Genomic DNA, 27,285 nt, shown 5'->3' on the forward strand with positions numbered 1-27,285 from the left:
ACTGGTGGGGCTTTTACTGTGGATTGTTAATAATATTCAAGCATAACGTCAAAAGTCCATTGCAGAGCAATTCAGCCCCATCACTAAAAATGCACTTTAATGCTGCTGATAATCTTTTACTACCCATGAGTGACAGGTAGAGGGTAGATAGCTGAAGCCAGGTGTGCCTTAGTGAAATGAGTTATTCTTGGTCCATTCCTTGCAACCCAGACACCTGAGTCTGCAGCTCAGCCTCAGTGTGCAGCTGGAGAGGCTCTGGTGTTGCCTCTGTGTCTCTTGGACCAAAAATAGCAAAACTTTCACAGTGAACATTGCTGATTTCCAGCGGGCTCCAATCTTAATGTCCTTCACAGATTTTTCTTCTTCTTTTTTTTTTTTTTTTTTTTTTTTTTGTAATATAAATTGGAACTATAGTGACTTATTTCATGTTTGGCAATGAGTTGATTGTATTTATGAATAAACACTGCCTTAATTTTTTGTAGTATATAAACTCTTAGCAAAATCCATCTTCTCTGAGAAAATGAGATATCTCTTAGTCTAATAGGCTCTGGATAAAATAAGAGATCTTACAGTAAGTGCATCAGTTTCCTGACCATTTTTTTTTTGTTTATTTATTTTTAGAACTTAAGGATGTGGAGAAGCCAGTAGCACAAAAAACAGGAGATGTGGTTGCATTGGTGCAAGTTGCTCCCTGGTTTGCTGGACACACTACCTTCTGCATCCTCCACTGGCACTAAAGGCAAGTGCTTTATGAATAGGAAAGAATTTTTTTTCGAAGATAAAACTCACAGCAATCTCAGAGGCAATGGGAACCTTTATTTTGATTACTTTCAATGTATTGACATTGTCCTTTTATGCAAACTTAACTGTAAAACACTCTTGAGATACTGCATAGAAAATACACATAGGAAAAACACATATATACACTTTCATAAAAATAGAATACATCTTTGCAAAATTACTTGTGTACAGTGTATTGACATTACTGAACCAAAATTACATCGTCTTTGGAGAAAAACATTCCATTTGTAAAAACCCCAAAACATTTTAACTGAGTTGGGAGTACTGAAATGAATATGGTTTTGAGCTAAATAAATGGCTATACCAGAATGTCAGAGTAAAAAAAAAAAATAAAAAAAAATATAAAATACCTGCTGTATAAAGTAGAAGTAGCCATGTTGTTTTTTCTTCCAAAAAAGTAGTGACATGTCTAAACTTGCATGGAAATCAAAAAATGTAGCCGTTCTGAATTCTGCTGTAGATTCTTCAGCTGAAAACAAACGTTAATGTCACTTGTTTCAGCATTTGCAACCATTAGGTACAGTGGTATTTGGTTTTTTTGAGCACACGACGTAGTACATTACAGCCCTAATTCTATCAGATATTTGACAAGAAAAAATCTAATAGGTATAAAATTGTGAAACACTTAGCAAGCTTTAAAATATGCAGACCACTTGAATTTTTTTTTTTCTTTTGGTTAGGCTTTTCTTTAGCTGCTTTCAACAGAGGCTGCTCCTTGCTTACTGCTTTGACCACATACTTTAGCTCATACTTTGGTTTTTCTGCTGGTTTTCCGAACAAACTGTTGAAAATGACTACTCCAGTGTAATAAATAAAGCAAGTGGTAACAGGTCCTCAAAGCCATGGATTTCCCTCTTGAATTGGAATAATGGGACAGGAGGGCAGCCTCGGGGAAGAAGGGGAAAACAAAAGAGCATAGCACGACTTTCAAGTTACATGGTTCACAACTGTTTGGCAGGCAGTAGAGTCAGTCTGGAAGTGGTAATGCCCACCGGCATTTACAAATGTGGTTAAAATACTGTGATTACTGTCAGGTAGTTGGAATGTTTAATAGGGATAGGCTGACACAGCTATATAAACAATGAAAGTTGTCCGATACTCGATATTTCCATCGACGCTGTAGGATAAGGCTCTGACTCCCATGCGGTAAGTCTTTGGCTCTCGCAGTGGTCGGGTAGTGAACACGACTCCTTTCAAGTTCTCATCTCTCAGGGCAAATGGGATTGCTGGCTCCTCATCTGCCATTAAGAAGGTTGTCCTTGGGTGCATGACTTGATCATGAGTATAAGCAACCAGGCGGATTAAATCCTGACCAGCAGCTATGCCGAAGGGGAGGGAAAGGAGTTTGTACTCCAAAGCGTAGGTACTCAGATCACACTCCAAGTCATTGGCTGGGCAGTTTTTGAGGCAGAACCTAAGAACAAGCAGAGCACCTTAGCCCAGGGTGAAGGCACAGTATCATAAATAGTGCAGTAGGTCTTGAAGAGAATTTCTTCCCCTGTTTACCCTGTCACAGTATGCAGATTAAAACTTCACTAGAATATGCTCATGCATGATTTTTATCCCTTGTTCCTTTGAAGTTGGAGCCCAGTTTAATGCCCCATTCTCCCTCAAAAGGTTCATCTCAGAAAGCGCCCAGAGGCAATATAAAGATATCAGATACAATAGCTGTTGCAGCCAATGGTTTACGTTTTAGTGACCTTGCTCTTAAATATTATGGTTGGAAAAGCTGGTTTAAAATGTCCAGGCAGCTCCATTTGAGAGATCATAAAGAACTGGAATGAAGGGCAAAGTGAATCTCATTTTATTAATCAGAAATCAGAACAGGAGATATTTCCTAGCTCTGCTTGTCAGTGCTAACAGATGTTAGCAGGTAGCATGACCCATTTCAACTTAAATGTCAGTCGAGTTTGACTGCAAAAGATGGTTTCTGATTAGGAAAGAAGCTTTTTTCCTTGAGTATATTGAGAGATTAAAATAATGTCTTTTCCAGAACAGGGGAATAAATAGAGCAACTTAAAAATAACAAAAGTTGCCATGAACTGTAGCGTTATTTTCATGACTAAAAGAAAGTACTAAATGTTTTGAAACTGATGGCAACTTAGTCCATTAGGGAAGTCGGGAACCTTAGATGCAAAGGCAGCCCTGTAAGTGACAAATGAATGACACTGAATCAGCAGAAAGAATCGCAGCATGCTGCCTGCCAGGGTTCATATAGTAAAGGACCATTCTGGTGCTATTTCCTTTTGAAGTAACTGTAAAATACTGCTTCTGCTGCAGGGGAAGCATGGATGGAACACTGCTGCTTGAGAAACTGATGATCGTTTTGGCTATCAGTGCTTTACCTTTTGCTAGTACGAGCTTTACTGGTGTCAGTCAAACTTAAAAAGTTTCTTCTTTAGCAAATACAGGTTGAGGATCTGAGCTTGGGGTGGGCGACAAGAGGCTGAAAATAAAACGTACCCAGAAAGAGGCTCTCGCTGATAGTTTGGTGGACAAGGTGTGTCTATGCACTGGTAGCTTCCTCTCATGTTGAAACACATCTGATTTGATCCACAGTTAATGCTCTGTTCGAGGCACTCATCAATATCTGAACATAAAAAAAAAAACATGCAAATGATGAGTTGCTGGAAGAAGAATTTAAGTATTAAAAACAAGCTGGGTAAAGGCTGAGCAGACTCCAGGGCATACCTCTACACACAGTGAGATCTTTCTGAATCCTATCTTGCTGTCTGAGATACTGGAGCTGCTGGTTCCAATAATGTGCATTTATTCTTGTCAGCACTTTATTACTGTGCAGGATGGCGTACTGTCCAGAAGTTCCCTACAGCCATGATCCAACATAAGCCATAGTTGTCTTATCAAAAGATGCCAATTTTTTTTAAAAAAAATAGTATTTTTTTTGTGGATCAGAACATCTGACTACCTTTTTTTGACAGAGGCAGGTTAAGGATTATATTGGGTTTGATGCCAGAGCTGGTTTTCTACTTGCCTGGAGTTAAATGTGTAATGTCAGGTCACATGAGGAAACTTCAGAGAAGAAGTTGCAATTGTCTCATTTGCTGATGTTTTATGAAACATTAAAATGGGAAATACAAAAACTTCTGAAACTTGAAATTTTGAATGCCGAATCGTGTATAGCAAATTCAAAGAGGTGGCTTGCACATGTACTGAATATTATTTGTATCTCGTTTATTTACAAATGTATTTCTGAACACTCAAAGGCATCTCCATACCTTGACAGGTTTTGCCGTTGGGCGTAAGGCGATACCCAGACGGACAGGTACACTGATAACTTCCCAGGGTGTTTCTGCATTCGTGCTGACAGGTATCTCTGGTTTCACATTCATCGATGTCTGTGGGAAGAACCATAAGCACCTCTGCATCAGGATTATTTGAACCTGGTACTGAACTTAGGTATTTTTTGTCCTATTTATGTACAAGCGTATAGACAGAGTTGGTGGATGTTTTCTGGATCTTGTTTTCTGATGGGGTTGAATGTCTAAGAATAGCAAGTCCTTTCACACCTTACCTGGGCCATTCCTTGAAACTTTTTAATGACTAAAGTCAGCTTTGAAGGGATCCTCACCTCTCCTGGCAGCAGCCACAAAACATATTCTAGCTGAAGAAACCAATCCTGATAGAGACTTCTGGGAAGAAAGGGGGATGTGCTCTCTGTATACATCGACAAGGTGATACAAACACAGTCTTGCACCAAACAGCAAGCTGAGCTGCCTGCTCAGAAGGTTTTAAGCAATATGCTTAGGAAACAGCCAGATTACTTATCTCACCAGAGGAAGCCTTGTCAGCGGGCAAGTTGTTCTTACAGTTACTCCCTTGTCAGGCAAAGCTGTTCCCTTTCCAGACTGGTCTTCCCCATGCCATGGGGATGAAATAAGCTCGGTATCTGGGAAGACTATCAATAAATGCTTTTAACTTTTTTTTTTTTTTAAATCTCCCTCTCAAATACAGAAGTAACAGACTACTTTATGTAAAATTTTCAGAGCAGGCTAGTGTGACTTGATCTGTGACACAGATCATATATAGCTGTAATTTCTTTTGAAACACCTGCCTAATTCAGGACGGAAATAGAGACCCTACTCAAGTTAGGCTTGTGCAAGAGTTAAGACTTGCATGGTTAAAACAGTGGAAGGAAGGTCTTTGCTTCCCCTCTCTGTCTGATTTACATGGGCTGCACTAGGTAAAAATGTAAATGCAGAAGAGAAACAGACATGACTAGAAATTTATGGTATGTTGTTACCAAATTCTGATAATTGTCTATTGAAAGAACTTTCTTTTAAAAAAGCATCATTTGGGTGTATTTTCCATATTATATAATAATTTTTGAATTTCAGTCTTTGTTCCAATGAAACAGAAGTGCAAGAATATTAACTAATTCTAACTGGAAGCTGGGGTAAAGACGATAGATTTTAGCTTAACCCTTTCATCAGTGGCAGCTAAATTCCTAGGCCTTTCAACTAAACTGCTGTACCTATAAGCTGCATTATAAAGACATTTCAGTAGCTGTATACATGTAAACACAAGGTTTGATGTCTGCCTATCTAAACTTCTTATTAATAGAAGTATATTCATATTTGTCAACATTAATATATTATATACTGCTATAGAATTCCAGCAGTAATTCTAGCTGCTAGAATCTAGCTGTAGGTCACTGTTCATCCTGGAAGGATATTGTGCCTCCTATGAAGTGTCACTGCATGTGACACTAACGCACCACAAACTGCTACGTTACTTGCAGTGGGACAAGCGCTAGTAAGGCCTGGACTGTGGTGCCCTTAGTCTTGAACCCAGCAGTATTATCACAAAATAACTTTTTTTTTTTGTTTGTTTAAGATACTCAAAATGTGAGTAAAGTTGGCAAAATCTGGCTTAAGAGAAGCATCCTTCAAAAGATGAACTCGTGTTTTACATCCTCCTCTGTCCTGTGTGTGAAGCATCAGGTCTGGTGACCCCTTCTGACGCAGGCGGCGAGCCCTGGCTCCCAGCACAGGGGTGGCCCCTTTCCAGCCCAGGTCTGTTGGGCTTCCCAGGGCAGGGAGGGGAGCGGAGCTTGCTCGGGGTGGGGGGGGGGGGGGGGGGGCTGGGCCCCAGCGTCCCTCCTCCGGCTCCGGACCAGCAGTTACAGAGGGTCTGAGGGTCTAGATCCATAGACACTAGCTACTGCCACATGGGACAAACCTAACTTTTTTTTTTTTTTTGAGCAATAATTTCTAGGGGGGTTTCTTTGTTTGTTTAACTTCTTCACATTTAGTACAAATCAGTCCATGAACAGGACAGGCTGCTCTTCATTCTGACTTTCACAAGGAGCCGAGTTAAATTTTTAGTATTTGTGAAAATAGCAGCATTTCACTGGAAAACCTCACAGAGTAAGGAGGAGGTGAGCTAAATGCTTGATAGTTAGAGATGCCACATCCCTTTGTTTCCTGTTGATCTTACAGTGTATCCTGAGGCTTTGCACCTCTTAAAAAAAAGAAAAAGGGAGGGGAGGGGCATCTGATCTTGCCAGTTACCATAACTACCCTGCTCTCCTCATCACAGCAAAAGAAATGGCAGTGCACAAACCCATAATTGCTTACTTATAATCAATCTCTCCATGCTCAGTGAATGATATTACAACCTGCTATATATCATAACTACAGATAATTTAAAAGCTTCTGCTTATATTGCCTGTATGGCAGTGACTACCATCCTGTAGCAGTGCTGGCTTTGGCTCTGGTGTGCTCAAATCTAAAATCTTCATTCAAAACTTTTTTGAACCCGACTATTAGTACCATCAGTGGGAGTCTGACACAAGCAACATCCCCAGGACTAGACTGGGTCTACTGGTGTTTTCTGAAGTGTGAGAAAATTCATAAAAGGTAAGCTACCATCATCAGAAGAAAAACAGAGAGAAATAATTTTCAAACATTAAAACAAGTGGTTAGAAGGAGGTGGTTTGAAAACACTTTCGCTACAACGTGCTCAGAAGACAACAACATGCAGAACACTCTAATATTTATCAGGATAATATGAAAAAAAACACAGCACCACAAACCATCAGCCCCTGGTACATATGAAACAGTAACCTGAGAATAAGGACCAAAACAAGAGAATTGCATAGATATGACTGACATTTACCTACACATCTGCCATTTCTTGCCTCATAGCCTTCAGGACAAGTTTCTCTAATGTTCCTTCTAGTCCTGGAGAAAGGTATTCTGCTGTTTCTATACTCCGAGAAGGAGCTGTAGATATTTGAGGAGTGCCTGTAATATTGTTGCGGTTGATAGTTGTCTCTCACAGGGGAGAATTGAGCATAGTTATAGCTATTGTAATAGGCACCATAATTTGGCAATCTCTCCAATCCAGCGCAAGATTTCCCATCACCTAATAAATGTTGTCCAGGTGGACAGATACACTTGAAGCTGCCGGGGGTGTTGGTGCATTGAAATGCACAGGGTTTAGGCACTTGTTCACATTCATTAATGTCTGCTCATGTGACATGATCCAGAGCAACAAACCATGTGGAAAGGAGAAAAAACAAACAAACAACAACACATAACTATGTGTCTATATATACATATATACTTATCTCAGTCTGCGGAACAAACTGAAGACATAGAAGTGAGATCTTGAAGGCAGTAAAATACGGAGAACACAATGCTGAGCAGGCAGGTTATCCTGTCCTGTACAGTAATACACCTTGATTCTTCCTGTAAAGCTACGTGTGACATAAAACTGTGCTCATGCAGGACCAGAACTCTGCTGCAGGTTTTGCCTCAGGTGTTACTGAAGGTAAGACGCGCCTGAAAATGTGGATCTAAGTCTGTTCCCCTGTTTTTACAGAGGCAGGGCTTTGTGATAGCCTGAAAGCTGCCAGCTGCGATGTCTACTGTTTACCAGAAAAGCTGCACTCTTAGAAGTTAGTGGTCCTTTGGACCCACACTGTTCATCATTCCATCCTAAGCTCTTCACTACTACTTTAGCAATTATTTTTTTTCTTAAATGCTCTACAGATGAGTGGGAGAAGCTGTCAGGCCCTTCTTTAAAGGAGGATACTTAACACAGAGCATTCTTGACAAGCACAGCGTTAGAAATTCATTCAAACTGGCACAGAGGGCTGCTCAAAAAGCTCCAGTACGGTTATTGCATTATGCATCAGAGGAAAAATCAGGTCTCAACGATGTGTCACAAGGCTGCAGGGGAAGGAGGTCAGGTATGTTCTAACCTTTGATGTTGTTATTGGTCATTCCAGCTGTGAAAGGTTCAAGACTTAATGGTAAATATTAATTCACTTAGGTGCAATTAAAAAATAGAATTACTTCTGTTTTCCTAAGGAATGCTTTTTTTAAAAAAAAAGTTCAGTTTCCCTTTGAATTGTAATCCAAAGTAATTTGACCAACCCTAGCACTAAATGTCCATCCTTAAATCAAAACAGAGTGGTGAGCACACAAAGTATGGTAAGGGGTTTAAGGATATAACATGATTGGTGTCACTCACTCAAAGTAAATATGAGTGTTCTTGGATACTGTAGGACCAGGCCTTCTCCCACAGTCTCTCTGGCAACACCAGAGAGAAATTTTCTAAAATTTTCATCAAGTTGCTTCAGGCCTAGCTGAAAATTTGACACACATGGTATTCCTTTGAAAATTTACAGTCATTCTTTACTAGAAAAAGACAAAAATCTGCTAATAAAAAGGAATGTGCAACTCTGCAATGACCAAAAATAAATAAACGGATACAAAGATACATAAACCATATCTATAATTTACATATATTATAAACCTTTTTATGCTAGAATTTCTGAACATAGTACTTTGAGCATAGTTTGTAACCCTCCAAGACACAAATGTTTGATAATGCTATTTAAAAATTAACACTGTTCAAAAACATAATAGAATACTAGACTGCATTTTTATTAAGTTTAACATTTTCTATATTTTAAGTTTTAAAGTAATTTGGGAGTATTAATAATCAATGTTTTAAGAGTTGGAAATCCAGGAGTAATTATGGCAAAGTATTACAGTATTTTCCAATTGTTATTTCACAAACATGTAACTGAAACTTTATATATTGATTGAAATGTCATTAGTGTTGTCAAGTGGCACAAGCAAGGGAACTTTGTAATATGGCAACAACTAATATGAATTTTGAGTTTATTGATTTCAGGGTGTACTTAAGATGAAAATTTTGTTACTCATATACATGTAAAAGAATACCAAAACTCATAATTTCCTTAGCACTCAAGTTAACTGCCAAGTTTTACATTCTTTACCTGCATCAAAATATTGCTTTTATATCACAGCCACCCCTGTGAGAAGTGTCACTGACTGACTGGTATGCCTAAGTCTCCACTGGACAGTATCCCTTTGATTATGCACCATAAATGTAACAAATTCATGAGAACAGGTGAAAATGAGTTTGAAACTTTGATTTTAAATTTCACGTTATAAAGCATTTTTGCATGTAACACCTTTTGATAGTGGCCTTCCATCTATCATATGGCATGTTGAGATCCACCCCAGTTCACAGAAATATTGTAATTCAGTTCGAGTGCACATATATCTATGGGTCTTGTGATGGCAAATGAGCATCTCAGCCCCATCCAACAGACATGGAATTATGGCACAAAGGATTTTACCCGGGGCAGAAGGTAGCACAGGTAAGAACAAAGATCAATTCTTCTGTTTCAGTCTGGGGTCCTGCTTACTTTTCAACTTTCCCCTGTGCTCACTGGAAACACTAACAATTACTAACACATAAACTAGTATCTTTGATGAATCTATGTTTTGAATTTTTAAGTGGATAAAAAAAATATCAAAGGTGCGTAAAGGTCATACTTTAATTTAAGAGGGAGTTTTCAGTGGTCCTTGGTCAGAAGACAGCTTTAGGGCAGCTGCCAGTGTTTTGTGAAAATCTGTAGTCCTAAACTTTATCTAGCTTATTACTGACAGAAATTTAAATGGTTTCAATATACGTTAAGGAGTCTGGGATTGATTTTATTTCAGTAGAGAGCTGCTGGTGGAAGTAATGTCTTGGTGTACAGCCAGATGTTTCTAACTGGCATTTAATCTCTTGTGAACAAAAAAAACAACAAACCAAAACATTCCTGGCTTTTGGTAGTACAGAATCTTAGGTTGTTTAAAAAGAAAAAAAATCCTATTTTCCACAGCAGCTATTTATCACTTAGGAAAGCTAATCTTGAAGAGGTAATCATGGAGGAATGCTTCTCTGATATGATAGATGAGAGCAACTGAAACCAACTTTGTGTCATATACTAACATTCATAAATCATTATTATCAGGGTGGATCAACTATTATATTTTAAATACAGAAAGGGTGAAATACATAAATAGAGAAAGGGTGAATCTAAGTGATCCTAGTGCCATTCTAAGGTCTATTAAATGCCAAGGGAAGTGTTTTATGCACTTACACTGACACCATACATTAAACTCTCTTGCTATCCCTGTTAGAGCTACAAGAGCATCCTTCAAATGCTGCCCCTGTGTGCGTGGGGGAAAGTTCTGCACATTTTTATGCCAAAAGGTTCTGTGCAGATAGCACAGGGCAGTAACTATGTGGTCAGCATTCCACTGACTGACAGGAATCCTCCTTCCCTGCTGTGATCCACCCAAACCAGAAAGGGGAGTGCTGAGCGATAAAGGCGTATCAGCTTCCTCCGCCCTACCCGTTCGGAGCACCCTTCGCAATTCTAGCGGGCAGGGAAGTGTGCCCGTGGCTGTCACTTGCAGAGGTGAGTCTGGGTCTGGGTGTATCATGCCTCTTGCAACACACTTCCTCTGGGTGTTCTCCTTTAGCAGAACCCACATCACTCCCTGCTTGACTGCCTTCAGCTGTGCATCAGTGCAGTGCAGGGTCTAGCCAGCCACATTTCACTGCCCTAGCAGCTAACAAACCTGACCTGATTTTTATAAATGAAGCCTCATGCAGCAGCAGCTTGCCATGCACCAGCACCCCGAGATGCTCGTACATTTTGTTTTCAGAGTATGGTCGTGTAACAATCTCCCTTTGGAATCATTTTGTTTTGACTATTTGTTTTGAGTGGGACACTTAGTTTTAGATGGGCAGTTTTGAACTTCAGAGCAAATTCGTCTGTATAGCCTGGTCTTCAGATGGGATTGCATTGTTGGATGTTTCTGGACAGCTTACCCACACAAGGTCTTCCAACTCCCTGGGACCGGTATCCTCTTGGACATACACAACGGTAACTTCCTCGTGTGTTTTCACAAATCTGGTTATAGCGACACTGGTGGGTTCCATCCCGACATTCATCAACATCTGCAAGCAAGACGGCAAGGGGAAATAGTCAGTTTTTTCTTGAAACTTCTAAATGTAGAAGGAATGCAGTTAAGCAGTGAGTGAATCTGGCCGCATAGATAGGTTTGGCCTCTGAACGTACACTTTTCCCACCTGGTGCCATCATCAGGCATTACTCTATAACAGTTTGTGTTACGAATCACAATCTGCGTTTCACAATCTAAAAGCAGATTTTGAGCAGATACACAGATGCATTTTTCAACCATATTATATTTACACACTCTTTTCCTGTTAATTTTCAAAACTTTTCAATGAGGTTTCCAATGTGATCAGCTACTCTTCAAAGAGATATAATCCATTTTCCTGTCACATCCCACTAGAAAAAAAGATTTGGTAGTATATGTAACATCGGTTCTGTTGAAAAGCATCCCTGATAAGCAGCAAGGACCTGTGATCATGATTCAGAGATCCTGAGATAAATTCATAAGCAAGCATTCACATGAGGCAAAACATTTTGGTCAATGAACAGTTTGTAGAATTCAATGTGACAATGCAGAAAAGATGCTGAGGAAAACCTTACTGCTATTTTTCCATTTCTCCGAAGAAAGAAAAGTGGCAAGGGTACATCTATTATTTTAATACCAATTACAAAAAAAGTTAAATACATATGTTCTCATAAATGAACAGAAGTTGGTGCCTTAACATCAGATCTTAGTAACTGGAGATGGACTATCTCCAAGATTATTATTTTTTGAAAAAAATTCATTGTTGTCCCTTCCTTTACCGTCATTGTACAGTGCATTAACACTTCTACTCACCAATACAAGTTCCATTTTCTGCTTTGGTCATTCCATTGGGACACAGATCAATGCACTTATAGCCACCACGTGTGTTTTTGCAAAGTTGATCAGGCCTGCACACATTCTGCCTGCACTCATTTACATCTTATTTGGAGAAAAAAAGAAAAAAAAAAGGCAAAAATGGAAATGAACTCATTTCCTTATGTGCAATTCCTAAAGCACAGAATAATCCAGCTGTAATTTTACTGTGTACGTGCATCCGAATGCATTTCATGCATCTTTATCAGTCAGGCCAATTCCCACTTCCTCTGGCTTAAAAGCTGAATTTGTTTGTACTGCTTTACAAACAAATTCAGAAATGCATCCTAAGTAGATCATCCACAGTAGTTTTTTCATTCATAAAGGCTCCTGATTACAAATATAGCAACACCTACATGTCGAACTATGTCCGTGGGAAAGAGGTAATAAATACTCAAAAATTTATTCATACCCATGCATTTTCTGCCCTTCAGCTGATATCCTGGATCACAACCACAGTGGAAACTTCCTATAGTATTGAAGCAATGCTGATGACAGGAGTTGGACTCTTGACACTCGTTAACATCTGTTGAACAATACAAAACCTTGATACCATAGCTCTGAACTGTTGTCGTCATTTACCTGAACTGTGCAGTGTTTCGGTTGAGTCAACCAATGTTCTGGACTCTGCTTGGAGCTCTAGTTACTACACTATGGAGGTATGTTCAGCAGTGTTTACTTTGATCACTTCTTGGTAAAGTAATATGCACGTGTGACACAATAGCAAGAATGTTAGGTCCTGACAGGACTTTACACTTTTTTCTAAAGATGCAAAAAGCAAATGTTTCAAAAAACAAAACACAAAACAAAAAACCCAACCCCAAAAACCAGAACAAACCCCAACAAAAACACAAAAGAAAAAACCAAAAAACAACCCCCCACAGTGTTAATAATGAATATTTATAGACACTGTATTTGGAGATGCAACTTTTTAAAAGTTAGTTCAGTTGTGTGAAAGACAACATTTTCAGTTTATGAAAGCTAACACCAAAACCCAGAGATGTCTGCATACCTTGGCAGCTAAATCCATCAGCTGTCCTCCTAAAGCCATTCCCACATCTAACCACGCAGCGGTAGGAGCCGATGATGTTTTCGCAGTCCTGGCCAGCATGGCAGCTGTGTCCCCCTAACACACACTCATCAATATCTGTAATTAAAAACAAGCTGTAAACCTCACAGTGTCAAAATGGAACACAGATTAAGCAGTGTCTCGAGCATGATCAGCTATGAAATACTTGATTGCAAATATATTCAGTTATTAAATACTTGGAATACCACCAATAAATTATATTCTTATAATGAGAAAATGGCCCAGCCCCAACAGAACGTTTCCTTAGTGATTTTATTGCCATGGGGCTTTTTGTATCCAACCTGTCCACAGCAACACTTCTCTTACCCTGGCATGCTCTACCATCCGCAGAGATAGTGAGGCCCTTTGGGCAGGAGCAATAGTAAGATCCCATCGTGTTATGACAGGTATGGGAACAAGGATGTCGCATAGCACATTCATCTTCATCTGGAAGAAGGAAACATTTGAAAAACCAGTGAGACTTTACAGCAAGCTATACCAAACACACCCTTCGTAAGAGATACACCTGGTAAAGCCCACAGGGCAACACCAGATGTAGCAATGGAGCAGCTTCACAGAAACCATTCAGTGGTGTGTTCTCCACTATTTTTACGGTTTCCAAACCTCCGCTAACACTGTTTGCTGGAACCTTGCGTTAGCTTTGCAGGACTGGGTCAGCTATCCTTGTAACGGATGTTTGATACAATCATTTCCAGAGAATCTCTACAACAGGACAGATGGGTTTCAGTGTTAAACTGAAGATTTCCTAGATACGTGTGCAAAGGTTACTACATGTTCCATGTTTAAAGTTTTAGAACTCATACTGTTTTACAGACAATACTGCAAGTGGAAAATTGTTTTAGTGACCTTATTTTCAGTTTTCCTAGTTTTAAACCTTTTAGAGGGTATAGTGTTTGCTTCTTGTGTAATTTCCTTAACTTACAAACTTTCAAGGGGCAATGAAATAAGCCCACAAAAGTATATCCGATGATTGTTCCCTAAACCAAATATGACTCGGTCACCTAGAAGAGACCGCTACAATGCTTGTAACCTTCTCTTTACCTCCATCCCCCAAGCAGGAGCTTGTGGGCTGTTTTCTAGGTTGCCAACACTTGTCCTTCCTTCTGTGCAGATCATAAAAGCGCTTCATTGCTTTGCAGGCTCAGCAGATACTGTGGCTCTGGTCTGACTAGTAGCTGAGTACTGATGAAAAGCTGTCTGGGCACTACTTCTATTCTAGGTGAGTACAGAAGTCTTCATCTGCCTTTGGACCCACACCCTTTTTCCAATCGTAACTTACGCTTTTTGAAGTATGTACTGCTAACTTACGCTTTTTGAAGTATGTACTGCATGCTTTGAAACTCTAAAGGTGATGTAAATTCCGGTGGCGAGCACTGCAGCCAGCTGGGGGGCCCCCAGCACAGGACAGACATGGACCTCTTAGAGCAGGGAGGCCACAAAGGTGGTCAAGAGGGCTGGAACCCCTCTGCTATGGAGGAAGGCTGAGAGAGTTGGGTTGTTCAGCCGGGAGAAGAGAAGGCTCTGGGGAGACCTTATTGTGGCCTTTCAATATATAAAGAGGGCGTATAAGAAAGATGGAGAGACTTTTTACCAGGGCCTATAGGAGCTCTGGTAAAGGGCCAGGACAAGGGGTAATGGTTATAAATTTAAAAAGGCTAGATTTCGGTTGGAAATAAAGAATAAATTTGTTACAATGAGGGTAGCCAGGCAACAGGTTTCCCAGAGTGGATGACCCGTACCTGGAAGTGTTCCAAGGCCAGGTTGGATAAGGCTTTGAGCAACATCGTCTAGAGGAAAGTGTCCAAGGTAGAAGGGGTTGGAACTAGAGGATCTTCAAGGTCCCTTCCAATCTAAAGCAATCAATGAGTCTAGGATTACACACTACCCTTGTCACATCATTACCTGAACAGTAAGGCCCAGTGGAGTCCAAACCAAACCCAGCAGGGCACTGGTTGCTACGATCTCCTGCATGGTAAAGAAAGCACATGTTACTTGTGGATAAAAATATGGCCATTTTATTACTTTCAAAAAACTTTAACATTAAGAATTCCAGCCCAGCTATTTATAAAAGATTTATTATACTTGGCCACTAAAATAGGAACTTTTAAAATCCAGACTTTAGTGGTTTTTCTACTTGGGCATTAAAAGTCAGTAGTACATAGTTTTTGCTGGTTTGAAAAACATTAAACTCTGAGGGGTTTCCCTCAGGGTAAATGCAAGTTGCATCCCAGCCCAATACATCCTGCAGAGTTCCTCCATAAATTTTTCGTTATTAGAAGTATAAAGACCATTTGGTTTCACTTCGTGTAAAAGGAGGGAAATAAATACAAACCAAACCAATCACCACGTCGCAGACTGTGGGAAGTCACTGTAGAACACCACAAGTGCACACTACAAACTGTAATGTAGAACTCTGGCAGAGACTGCTCAAAGACCACACAGTTTTTGCTGCTTGAAAACTGATTTAATAAATAGGAAATTTTTAAAAAAGCAGTCTATTAATTGTTGGAGGAACTAAATGCAAATTCAGTAAAGACCTGGCCGGATTTATGCATAGGCATAACTTGATCTGGAGACTTCCTTTTGACAGACTCCTTTTTGAAATGGTATCAACAACAACAAAAAAAATCTTACTTGGTTTTCAAATTGCATAATGAGTTTGTAGTCTGGCAAGTGGAAAAATCATTATTTTACTTCACTTAGAGTGTCATAATTGAAAAGAAAGACTAAGGCAGGCAATCTCACTGTTTCATTTACTTTCGAACCTGAGTTATTTCTGTACTATGTAAAATAAGCCCAAATAGTATTTAAAAAGATAACAGGACATTCTACTAACCAGTTATGACTTCTGAAAGGAAAACCCATTTACACAAACACATGCCCTATTCCTTTAAGATCACCTGGGTTATTAAAAGCCAGCAGTTAGTAATGCTGACACAGTGCAACAGACGATAGAGCTACTAGCTTGCCACTTCTGTGGTAGGACTCACCGGCTTTACAGACTGTACGTAAGCCTGTGTCTACAGAGCACGGCATAACTGTGCACCATTCATATCTGGCCTTAAAAAAATGCATCCATAAAACACCAATAAAGTTTTCAAGATGCAGCTTTGCATCATATTTTCCATATATGCCAAATAATTCCAGAGAAGTTCAAACTGAGGAATGACTTAGGACATTTTACCCATTTTAGTGCTAAATTACAAATGTTCTTCCACTTCATTACTACCTTACTTACATTTATGTGGGTTTTGCTGCAAGAAGAAAATACAGAATCCTTTTTCTCAATAGCTATGCAAAACCAAACTCAAACATAAAAACCCACCGACAGCTGACCCCATGAAAAAGCAACAGTAATTTCATTTTAGAGAATGAACGGTAGGTGAAAGGAAATGGAGAAGTATTCTAGGTTGACTATCTGAAGCTACTGACGACGCTGTTGGAAGTGTTAGCAAATGCAGATGTACATCATCGATGACAACTACAGCTATAGTCAGTGCAGACAGCTTTTACATCAGTTTATGGCTGTATTAACAAGACACATAGGTTCCAGGATCTACGATAAAGTTACCCAGGTTTCACAGAATTTCCTCTTTCAAGGCCGTAACCAGATTTTAAGAATACAGGCCATGAATTCTAGAAAGATAGGATATCATTTTTGAATTGTTTCATTTTGATGAAAGATTAGAACAATACCTTTTGCAATGGAAGCATGGATTTTAAAAGCCACAGTTTCTTCCAGTGGGTTGTACTCTGTTGTAATAGAGGAAGCATGGAGCGTTTCCACCAAGAAAGGCATCTTTCCCTTGGTGTAGTCATAGGTGATGGTGTGGTTCCATGTATAGGGAACACTAACTCCATCTACAGTGAAGAGACGGGTAGAATGGGCATACAGTTGCCCAGGGCCGGTTTGAATATAGTCTTCTGTGTAATCCTGAAACAGCAAGATTCAGGCATCAGCTGCTGGGTACGGCCAACACCACTGTGGTCTTCGTATTTTAAAGTGGTACGAGATGTATTCTGAGAAAGAGTCTTTTTTTAACATCAGAACAAACTGTGTTTTCCACAACACACGCCTTTTCTAGTCTTACTTTAGCGGCCAAATCTTAACAGCATCTGGTGTATTTCTTTAAATAACAAACATGTGGATGCTGATGATGGGGGCCACGGCAGAGCATTTCCCAAAAAACCTGGAAATTATCTCACCGTTCAATAATCATCTTTTGAACTAAGTATTTTTTTTTTTTTTATTATTCTAAGTCAGATGCTGACAACATGTATGTGCTAAATAAACAGTCATAGAGAAAAATCTTGCCACTGAAAACAGGTATATATATCAGACATGCTATATATTGCAGCGTATTGAAGTATCAAGAACTTCATGTATATTTCTTGTACTGTGGGATTAATATATTAAAGCATTTTCACTGGTTACCTACCAACTAATTACCACCTTTACAGAACGTTCTTTTACAGTAAAACCAATTATCAAGCACCTGGTTTTAAACCAAAACTTTCATACCACGTATTATATTAAGCAAAATGTTTTTTGTGTCTTAAACTAAATCAAAAAGATAAAAAAACAGTTCCTTTGAACTCCATCCTTCTATCAGGAGTACAAGGTCTGTGAGAGAAGCTATCTTACTAGGAGCAGTAGAGTATCTCCTAGAAACAACAAGCAGAGAAATTCAGTAGCAAGTTTACAACCTTTTGCCATATGATCACACAAACTGCCCCCTCTAACCACTCCTGAACAAGTTCATAGAGAAGTGTCATTCTTTGAAAAATCAAATTCTGTAAAATATTTCCGATTAATTGTATAATGGGACTATTTGCCATAATAGATATCTCCACAAGACAAAGTTGTGATGCTAGAGGAGAGAAAGGAGCACATCACTGACAGCATCATGACAGTGTGCACAGTAAGAACACATAGAATGCCCTGTGATATAATCTGATTTAGAGTCTGTTAATCCCCTGTCTTTGCCATTTTACCAGCCACAGGAATGTGTCTCTGCCAGACCACATACAGTTGTAGCTGCAAACAAATCATCAGCAATATTCAGAAATTTTTGCAAGATGCCATGGTGTAAAAGGGCTGGTGGCATCCTCAGGGAAGCCAAGAAATCAGACAGGTTTAAGATGCACCTTTATAGCTCTACTGAAAGCAACACCTCACCTGCCTGCCTCTGATAACTAGCCCCAAAGACACCTCTCAGTACTACCTTCTAACATCTAAAAATCCTGAGTGACCAACACTACCTTTCTGACAACAACTTGTTTTCAAAGGCGATGTTAACACCTGTCAGTTAAACCAGGCACAAAATAAGTTTCACACAGTAGAACAGTGTTCAGGACTTAGTGCCTACTGCTTTAATATAGGTGAGAGAGGACGTATATATCGATGAGAGAAGGGGTAGTATCCCAACGCAGCTTTACCTTCACATTAACATCAGCTACTGACTGGAGCTGAAGCACGTGGCCACTCACAACAACGTCCAGCAGCAAGGCTCCGTCTGAATCCAAGCCCCGGGCAATATGCGTCATTCGCAGAACCTCCCCTGTGAATTGTAAGAGCACATTGGTTTATAAAACATCCTAACCAGAGACTCATGTTAGCCACACGGTATCTGAACTGGCATCCCTTGACCAGTTATTTTATAGTCATATTTTTATAGTGTGTACCATGTCTATAAGAAATTACATGTTTCAAATTACAGCTCTAAAAGCTGTATTTAAGCCTCAGAAAGCCATAGTCATTCAGAAAATACTGATGTAAGCACAAGACTCAAAATTCAGCAATAGTTATGTGCTCTTTTTTAAGAAATGCTGTATCCATCAAGCTTATTGAAAAGAGACGGTATATCACAGGGAACTAACCAGTTGCAAACTCCACTTGCGTTTCCCTCTTGAAGACTGCATCAGTGAGGGTAAACCCATTCATCGCTTCTCCGATTTCTTTTGCAGTTGTCCAGTAAACTGGGCTGAGTATAGAAACAAGCTTCCTCATCGCTGGACCTGAAAGAAACGCGACATAACATTTGAGAGCTTTTTACTTAACATCATACGACCCACGTCAGTAGGAGATGACGATGAAGACCTAAAACTAGTGGAGCCCTTAAGATTTAAACCAGAAAAAAGTATGTATTGGTGTATTCAGAGGAATCATTTTACTAATACTAAAGTACTAGAAGTAAATACTGAAGATTCCCTTTTTCTCTCTCTGTCTGTGAAAAGTTTAGAGCAGTTTCTTCAGTGAGACTCAACAAAATGAAGTGGTGAAAACTGCCACTGCACAGAACTCAGCCTGGCTCAAGGAGAAAAAGTGATAAAAAGTAAAAAAAGCTTACCGAGGCTCCAAGGGACATTTGTAATCTTTGCTTGTATTACTCTAGTTTCAGAGTCAGGGCTGTCTGTTACTGTGGCGTTCAGGAAAGCAATTCCAAATTCAATGTCATTAATATTTCCAATGATGCTGCCTTTGGCATGTGAAGGCCCACCTGTGCGGTGGAGGGAAGGAAGGGAAGAGGGAAAAAAAAAACACGCCCATGTGAAAACTCTGATGTCTGATATTTTGGGGGACAGAAAATTCAAAAATATTGTCCAGCATTTTAAGAAGCAAGGACATTTCTGCAGATATTGCTACATTATTTGCAAGAGTAACGTTCACAACCTGCAAATAACAGGATGCTGCATATGCGCAGTCGGAGGTACACGCACAGTAACACAGGAATCACCTTATGCACTCACCTCTGTCTGAAAAGCAACAGTTGTTTAACAGCATACTGTAGAGCTATGGAACAGCTTAACAAAAAAATTATCCAGCTGAAGTTGCAGGGGATACTTAAGCCAAAAAAAATGAAATTACTCAGTCAGCTGGCTGAGACAGTCAAATCAGGAGTGCTGCAGGCTTTCACCATATCGGCATTGCGTGCAGGCTGTAAATGAACTCACCGGGACATGCTTGGGTATTACACCTGGATATTTGGGAGGAGTCTCCAGGACAAGGACGTCCACGATTTAATGGGGCTGGATTGCTGCACAGGCGTATGCGAGTCTGCTCTCCTCCTCCACAAGAAGCAGAGCATCGGCTCCATGTTTGCCACTGCCCCCAGTTTCCATCCACTGCAAAATCAAGAATGAAGAAAACTTTTTTGAAAAAAAAAAATGTTTCAGGCTGCATCAGTGATGCTATAGTGTCATTCCTACTTGATGGAATCAATGTGTTAGAGAAACACAGTAACTCAGGGGATGACAAAAACACCTTAATGGGCAGGCATGAACACTTCTCCGCTCAGAAAGATGCTACCTGTAACATTCTGTCTGTTGCTGTACTGGAAACAAGGCGGCTCCTCCGGGGGATGTTTCCGTTGTAACAACTGGGGATTCAGCAAGAGCCTGGCAAAGTTCTTCCCTACGTCACGCTGAAGAGGTACCATGTCACGGCTGACCAGGGAAGCTCTGTTCAGCGCAACCTACGTGCGCCCTGCACAAGCCTGCGAGCCCCGCCGTGGCAGCAGAGGCCGGGTGTGCAGGCAGCAGCTCAGCTGGCTGTGGGTGGCCACCCACGCGTGGCTCCGTGGCCGGGAGCTGTATGACCAGCCGCGCTCCCTGGGGGGGTCAGCCCCAGAGCCGCCTCCTGCCAGTCTCCGTGCCCATGCCCTGAAAGTATCTCTGAAGGGCTCCAGAGAAACCGATCTCAAAAGTAAAACACATGGTTGGATGTATGTGGAGCCATCACAAACCAGTTTATAAAGAACAGCTGTCACACTTTTGGGCAGCCTGTCACAAGAGACAACCTGTCCGTCTAGAGCTTTGAGTGATTTTACTGCTCCAAAGAAAACAGCCAAGGCTGCATAGGTATAACACCGATGGAAGAGTCCAAGAAACTAAACCAAACGTAAATCTTGCAAACCAAGGCACATTTTCTCACTATCTGAACTCTCACAAGAGACCAGTTAGAGTTGGCTTGAACTACACACGTGTGGGAGTCTGCACGGCCTCGGTAACAACAGTACAGGAACATGAGTGCGCGTTGAACAGTTATCTGGGAACGCTTGGTCGGATACAATGCTTGCCCAAAACTAGCAACGGTAAGAGGAAAGTAACAAAACTTTGCTTCAGACAACCATTAGCCAAAATGCCAGTAATGAGGGAACTGGGAAGAATCACAACAGCAGCGTGAAAATGAGTGACTGGGGCGGATAAACCCAACCAAGAGGAGGGTGCACCAGGAACAGCGTGGGCTTGGTGCTGTAACCTCTATCGAGCTGTGATGGCGTCTCCCTCCACGCCGCGAGCAGCTGGCACCCAGCTATGGGGGCTGAAGGTGGGGGCTGCAGGAAGCAGGGTCCTGCATCCCAGGGGGGCTGCGGCCTCGCCAGGGCTTTGTCACCAGCACGGGGGTCAGTCAGGTGCCGAATGCGGCACACGTACGCAATAATGCTGGCTCCCACAGGAGGAGGTTGTGTAAAGGGGTGCATACAGAGGAGGGACTTAATAATTTTTTTTTTATTACACCAAAATTAATAATAATTTGATAATAATCCCTTTCTGGCATGAGTTATAGAAGGGTGTTTAGAAATCTGTAGGTGTTTAGCTAGTCTCCTGCATTGTGGTTTATCTTCTGTATTGCTTGTATTGATCCTGCACGTGCAAGTTCTCCGACTGCCCTTTAGCTATGCATTGACAATAAATCAGTCAACTGCTTTGACTGTCATTTTATTTAAAGAATTTGAGCTAAGCATTTTTCCCTGCTCCCAGAATACATTATGAGAGTTCACTGGGAGCCTCAAACTATTTACTGTAAAAACTAAGTAGAATTACTAGATGCAGGAGAGCTTTTCATATGCTGTTTCCTGTTTGGAATTATTCCACCTCGTTTTGGGAAAATTTAACATGTGAAGGAAGAAATGCTTGTAAGGTGACAGACACGTAAAGAAAAAAGTGAGAGTGGATTATTAGATTCTATGAAATGGTAAATAATTACAGCTACCTTCATAATACGAAAATCTTACACGCTATATATACCCTGAAGTCTCCCAGGGAGAGCTGCAATTTCATTTCTCTGGTGGCCTGAGCACTCACCGGGGCACAGCTCAGCGCTGCATCTCTGGACCTGCATGTCAGGCCCTGCACACGCCCTTCCCCCGCTGGCAGGGCGAGGATTGTCACAGGTCCGGTATCGCCTCATCTGGCCTCCGTTGCACGTTCGACTGCAAGTTCCCCAACTACTCCATGGGCCCCAGTTGCCATGAACTGTAAAAATAAGTCAGATTTGATCTGTCTTCCTCTTAACAACGGATGCTTAAAACCAGAGAGTCAAGCTAGGAAAATACTCCTGTTGGAGAGTAACTTTGAAATGTCTTTTCCCAAAATAAAAGAACCAGACAAGTAAAGATCTAAGAAAGTTATCCGTCCAGCATTCAGTGATTTCTCGCAGTATATTAACCAGCTCCAGAACATGGCCGTTCGCAGGAAGGTACGCAGCACGCATTGCCACCCAAGGGAGGCACCACGCTAACGGGAGGCACACAGAGCTTCACTCCCCGGCACTTACTGACTGCACCGTTGTGACTTCAGGGGTGTGTGACCTCCGGCAGCCTGGCCAAGATCTTACGGACCAGCTGCTACTGCTTTGTGCTCCTGACAGTCGATGTTTACGATGTCCCCATCGTGCTGACCGATGAAGACAGGCTTTCCCTCTTGCCAGGCAGCTAATACCGCTACCTGTGTTCAGACCCACTGAGTTTTGCGGAGTGCGGAGACTTGTTTGACAAGCAAGTCAAACCAAATACAAAGCACTCCCTGAAACGGCCCCACTGGGGTGCGGCTGGTACAAGTGCCATCCCAAAATCCCAGTCCTCCCTTGCGTGTCCTCTGGCTGCAGCTGCACTGCCTGAAGTTGCAACCACCACCACCTTCTCCCTGCCCCTTCCCAACCACTCTCCGATATACTGGCTCAGCTGTTGATAGGAGTGATTACTGAATTACCAGCCAGTGGGTAAGCAGCCCAGCCCAAGGTACTTACTCGGACAGGGATCACTGTTGCAAAAATCAATCTGTATGTCATTTCCTTCACATTTGCGACCCCCGAACTGTGGGGCTGGGTCTGAGCAGTGGCGCGTTCTCTGCCTGCTGCCTCCTCCACAGGACACGGTGCAGGCACTCCAGCTGCTCCACGTGGCCCACTTCCCATCCACTGGCGAGAAAGGCATAGCACGGTACAGTTACAGCCTCTGACATTAGAGATAACGAAGTAAATCAGCGCTACATCAAGGTAAAACTGACTGTAGGATGTTACTCTTTCTAGAGCATCTCAGGTACACAGGAATTTCTGTATAGGGATTTCCAGGACAGAAACCTGGCACAAATATTTTCAAAATAAAGGTTTAAAAAAAATCTTTTAAATAACCTGTAAGCCTGACCAGAATCACGGGCATGGACCACTTGGGGATCCAGCTCAGCGACACTCACGTTTTTAGGTATCTGTAAGCAAGTCAAACCAAATACAAAGCACTCCCTGAAACTGCCCCACTGGGGTGCGGCTGGTACAAGTGCCATCCCAAAATCCCAGTCCTCCCTTGCGTGTCCTCTGGCTGCAGCTGCACTGCCTGAAGTTGCAACCACCACCACCTTCTCCCCGCCCCTTCCCAACCACTCTCCGATATACTGGCTCAGCTGTTGATAGGAGTGATTACTGAATTATCTCACAAGCCAGGTCTAAGCAGCTGAGTGCTAGCATCTCTGATCTCCCAAGATGTGGTGACACAAACTGTCAGGGGAGCACTGGAGCTGGTGGCTGAGAAGAAGCCGACGAGTCCCAAACCAGCTGTAAGCAACAGCATCCTCAGCAGCAGCACATCGAGCTGGATAAACGTGCAACGTCAAGCCCTCAGCTGCTCAACTACTACAAGGTGAGTTGGCAGTTACAGTGGGGACTCAACATAGGGTTTGGCATGTGCAAAATGGAGCATGAAGCCAGAAGGCTCTCGTCTGAACTGCTGCACGTTCCGCTTCATGAAATATCCCTCTGTTATCCCTGCACTCAGCCAAATACAGAGGTCGTATTTCAAAAATACGAGTTTTCCTACCCAGTCATAAAGGACTCGTTGAAATGTGGAAGAAAAGGATAAATGAGTAACAGAACCTAGGAAAATTTTAACGAGAAATGTTTAAGAAACTTGTAATTTAACTGCCAAGGATTTAAAACGCAGCTTTTGCACGGTGGCAGGGTAAAGGAAGAAAGACAAGCACAGGAGAAGAAAACCCGTATGTTAGGTCTATAGAGGGATGTTAAAGACAGCGACGGGGACCAGTGAAAAGAAAAGGCTTGAATGGAATTTTTTCAAGGACCACACTTGTAGAACTGGAAAGCTTTCAATGTACGGTCAGTAGAATTTGGAAAGGAAGTGACAAGTTTGTCCTTGTTCTCTCTGTGCCCGACACATCTTACCTGGGCAGCGTCTCTTGTTGCAGACCTGCACCTGCGCGTCAGGCCCCGGACAGTACGACCCGTCGTGGGCAGGAGGAGGGTTGCTGCAATGCCGCAGGCGGCTCTGGGTGCCCTTCCCGCAGGTCTCACTGCAGGGACCCCACGGCAGCCAAGGACTCCACTCACCATCAACTGCAAAGGCAGCACAGCTATAAAACTGTTCAGGCTACACAGCTGCTTTAACTTGAAATTACAGCTCCTCAGCCTCAGGCAAAAAAGCTACGTCATTTAATATCAATAAATGAAATATCCTGGATAAGCCTGTGAAAAAAATCTTTGCCTTAAGCATCAGCTGGAACAGATCAACAGTTTGCAAAGGAGATGAATTCTTTCCTTTTTGTTTTCTGAATACATCACTGCACCTCACTATAATCTCGGAACCACAGACCTGAACACTTGATCAAATCTGGTGTTTTCCCAAGGCCCCTGGCTCCGAGTGCCCCGTGCCAGGCGGAAGGGGTCGGCGGGGCGAGGGGCGCACTAGCCACAAGCCGGCGCACAGCCTGAGCAGCTACTGGGAAGCAAGAGCCAGAACGGACTTTGTTGCCAAGATCCAGAGAAATGAATCTCAGGCTGGTGGATGAACATTTGGCATCGTGGTGGTAGCAGAGCCAGGAAAAAAGGGAAAAATCAATGTAATAAAAATGGATTAGAAGGGAACACACCGGTGGTGAAGGGTTATGAATAAACTACAACCTGTCAAACACGGGAAGTACTACCAAGGCAGGAAGAAAACCTGAAGATTCAGTTAGGAGAAAGACATGGCCAAAAATTAAACCAAAGGAAAATATACAGATAATGCCTGAAATTACTAACTATCATGTTTTACATGGCTTTTTAATGGTTGGTGGTTTGGGTTTGGGGTTTTTTCCTCTTATTTTTATTAGCTTTGCTGCATAGGTTTAGAGTAGCAAGTTTTACTCTGTGGGAACATGTATTGGAAAACATCAAAATTTAAAATTAACGTTTTTATTGAGGGTGGGGAGAGAAATTGCTTAGCATATTCCTTTCATTTACTTTTGTGACTTCTGTTTCTAAGACCTGGTGCCATTCAACAAACTACAAGCAATTTTAAGACAAAAAAAATGGGAGCTTAATTCTTTTGTAACGTAATAAGTGGAAACAAACTGAGAGAATTCAGGTTTGGAGAGAAAAAGAAACATGTATGGGAAGCCCCTTGTGCAATCAATTTTGAACCACTCTTCTCTTACCTGGGCAAGGCCTAATATTACACATGACTGAATCCACAGCGCTGCCATCACAGGGCTTCCCACCGTGCTGAGCTGGTGGGTTACTGCACATTCTGGTTCTGGTCCTGTTGCCTCGTCCGCAGCTCTTTGAACACTCTTCCCATAATCCCCACTCTGACCAGTTGCCATCCACTAAGAAACAGAAACCCCCGCAGTTTTAATTTAAAAATATTTTCACGGTATTTATTGACATTTTCTCTTTCTTTCCACAGAAGTCAAAATGAATTCCAGCTTCTCAGAAAAATTAATCTGTCATGAAGATCTCTGGTGATTAACAGTTCACCGTTAGGGCACTTAAGCTAAGGCACATGAAAAGTATCGATTCATTACAGAAATACCTGGACATGGTTTGTTGTGGCAGCTGCGTACGTCTGTGTCAGGCCCCTCGCACCTCCTCCCACCGTTAGCTGGAAGAGGGTTGTTGCACTGACGGACTCGCTCCTGGACACCCTGGCCGCAGGTGACGCTGCAAGCTCGCCAGTCAAGCCAATCAGAAAATCCACCGTGCACTGCAACGGGAAAAACGATGCTCTGCCGGTACGTGCTTGTGCTTAGAACTCCCTTAGCTTAGCAAAGTGAAAAATGCACTTCATAAGCCATCCTTGGAAAGCCAACTCACTTCTTAATTACTGGAGAAACAGCTTACTCCGGTTCAGAGAATACCTCAGCTGCTCTGAAATATTTATTGCTTATGCTCCTAAATGCTTTTCTTTAGAGCTACAATTAAGTTATGATATGTGTTCTGAGGATGGCATCTAATTCAAGATCCTTTCATCCTTATTTATGTCTTTTGCTCCTACACACTCCTCTGTCGCACACAGCTGGATGAGTATAATGGAGCAAGATTCCATGAAAAAGAAACCTAGTCTGAGATGTCAAGTAGCTTTAAGAAATGCCTAATGCACATATGGAAGATAAAATACCTTATCTATATAATATGGATAAGATAAGATCTTGATGGTAGTTACCCTCAATTAATGCTGCAATCTACCAGTTTGACAGTCACTACCCTATATTTTGTGCACCTACCCTGGACAGTCAGTGGCACTCTAACAAGAACAGATCCCATCAGATTCCTCGCTACACACTTATATTCAGCCGTATCCTCCTTCTGTGCTGCAACAATACGCAAGGAGCCGTTAGACAGGGCAGTCACTCGCTCGTTGCTCACAACCGGGTGACCTTGGCGGGACCACGCGATGGTTGGAGGCGGCTCTCCCTTTGCCTGGCAGTTCAGCATTGCTGTGGCACCAGCTTCAACAACTGTCTCTACAGGTTCAACAGTAATGACTGGAGGACCTGAAACAGAAGGGTTTCTTTAGGCAATAGCACATGTTGACGTTTTTTCATTGCGTTGAATATTAAAGGTCTGGTCAGAACAAAGGCAAAAAAAAAATAAATCTTAAGTCAGTCAGTTTATTGTGACAAAAATGATTGTTGATCTTCCACTGTCAAAAATATATGCAAGTTAAAATGACGACAGGCTGTTTTTAA

At 41.7% G+C, this 27,285-nt stretch overlaps 1 protein-coding gene and 1 long non-coding RNA gene across 2 annotated transcripts in view; one reads left to right on the top strand and one right to left on the bottom strand.

Annotated features, from left to right (window-relative positions):
* Window positions 1-796: 796 nt before the first annotated feature.
* Window positions 797-27,285, bottom strand: part of HMCN1 (hemicentin 1) — a 202,623-nt gene continuing 176,134 nt past the window's right edge. The window contains exons 87-107 of the mRNA XM_055815315.1: window positions 26,821-27,090; window positions 26,130-26,300; window positions 25,753-25,923; window positions 24,503-24,673; window positions 23,078-23,248; window positions 22,135-22,305; window positions 20,002-20,172; window positions 19,398-19,547; window positions 18,928-19,065; window positions 18,487-18,608; window positions 16,744-16,981; window positions 14,950-15,012; window positions 13,354-13,473; window positions 12,970-13,104; window positions 12,370-12,483; window positions 11,898-12,023; window positions 10,972-11,100; window positions 6,940-7,290; window positions 4,038-4,157; window positions 3,265-3,391; window positions 797-2,215 (exon numbers count right to left, since the gene is read on the bottom strand). Coding sequence (XP_055671290.1) covers window positions 1,849-2,215; window positions 3,265-3,391; window positions 4,038-4,157; window positions 6,940-7,290; window positions 10,972-11,100; window positions 11,898-12,023; window positions 12,370-12,483; window positions 12,970-13,104; window positions 13,354-13,473; window positions 14,950-15,012; window positions 16,744-16,981; window positions 18,487-18,608; window positions 18,928-19,065; window positions 19,398-19,547; window positions 20,002-20,172; window positions 22,135-22,305; window positions 23,078-23,248; window positions 24,503-24,673; window positions 25,753-25,923; window positions 26,130-26,300; window positions 26,821-27,090 — 3,596 coding nt within the window. The 3' untranslated portion in view covers window positions 797-1,848. The remainder of the gene's footprint in view (window positions 2,216-3,264; window positions 3,392-4,037; window positions 4,158-6,939; window positions 7,291-10,971; window positions 11,101-11,897; window positions 12,024-12,369; window positions 12,484-12,969; window positions 13,105-13,353; window positions 13,474-14,949; window positions 15,013-16,743; window positions 16,982-18,486; window positions 18,609-18,927; window positions 19,066-19,397; window positions 19,548-20,001; window positions 20,173-22,134; window positions 22,306-23,077; window positions 23,249-24,502; window positions 24,674-25,752; window positions 25,924-26,129; window positions 26,301-26,820; window positions 27,091-27,285) is intronic.
* LOC129785242 (uncharacterized) lies at window positions 12,426-26,136 on the top strand. The gene is made up of 3 exons (XR_008749013.1): window positions 12,426-12,616; window positions 14,187-14,266; window positions 26,004-26,136. It is a non-coding gene; the product is annotated as an uncharacterized LOC129785242 (long non-coding RNA).

The sequence above is a fragment of the Falco peregrinus genome, chromosome 10, assembly GCF_023634155.1.
Source record: "Falco peregrinus isolate bFalPer1 chromosome 10, bFalPer1.pri, whole genome shotgun sequence".
NCBI lineage: Eukaryota > Metazoa > Chordata > Aves > Falconiformes > Falconidae > Falco > Falco peregrinus.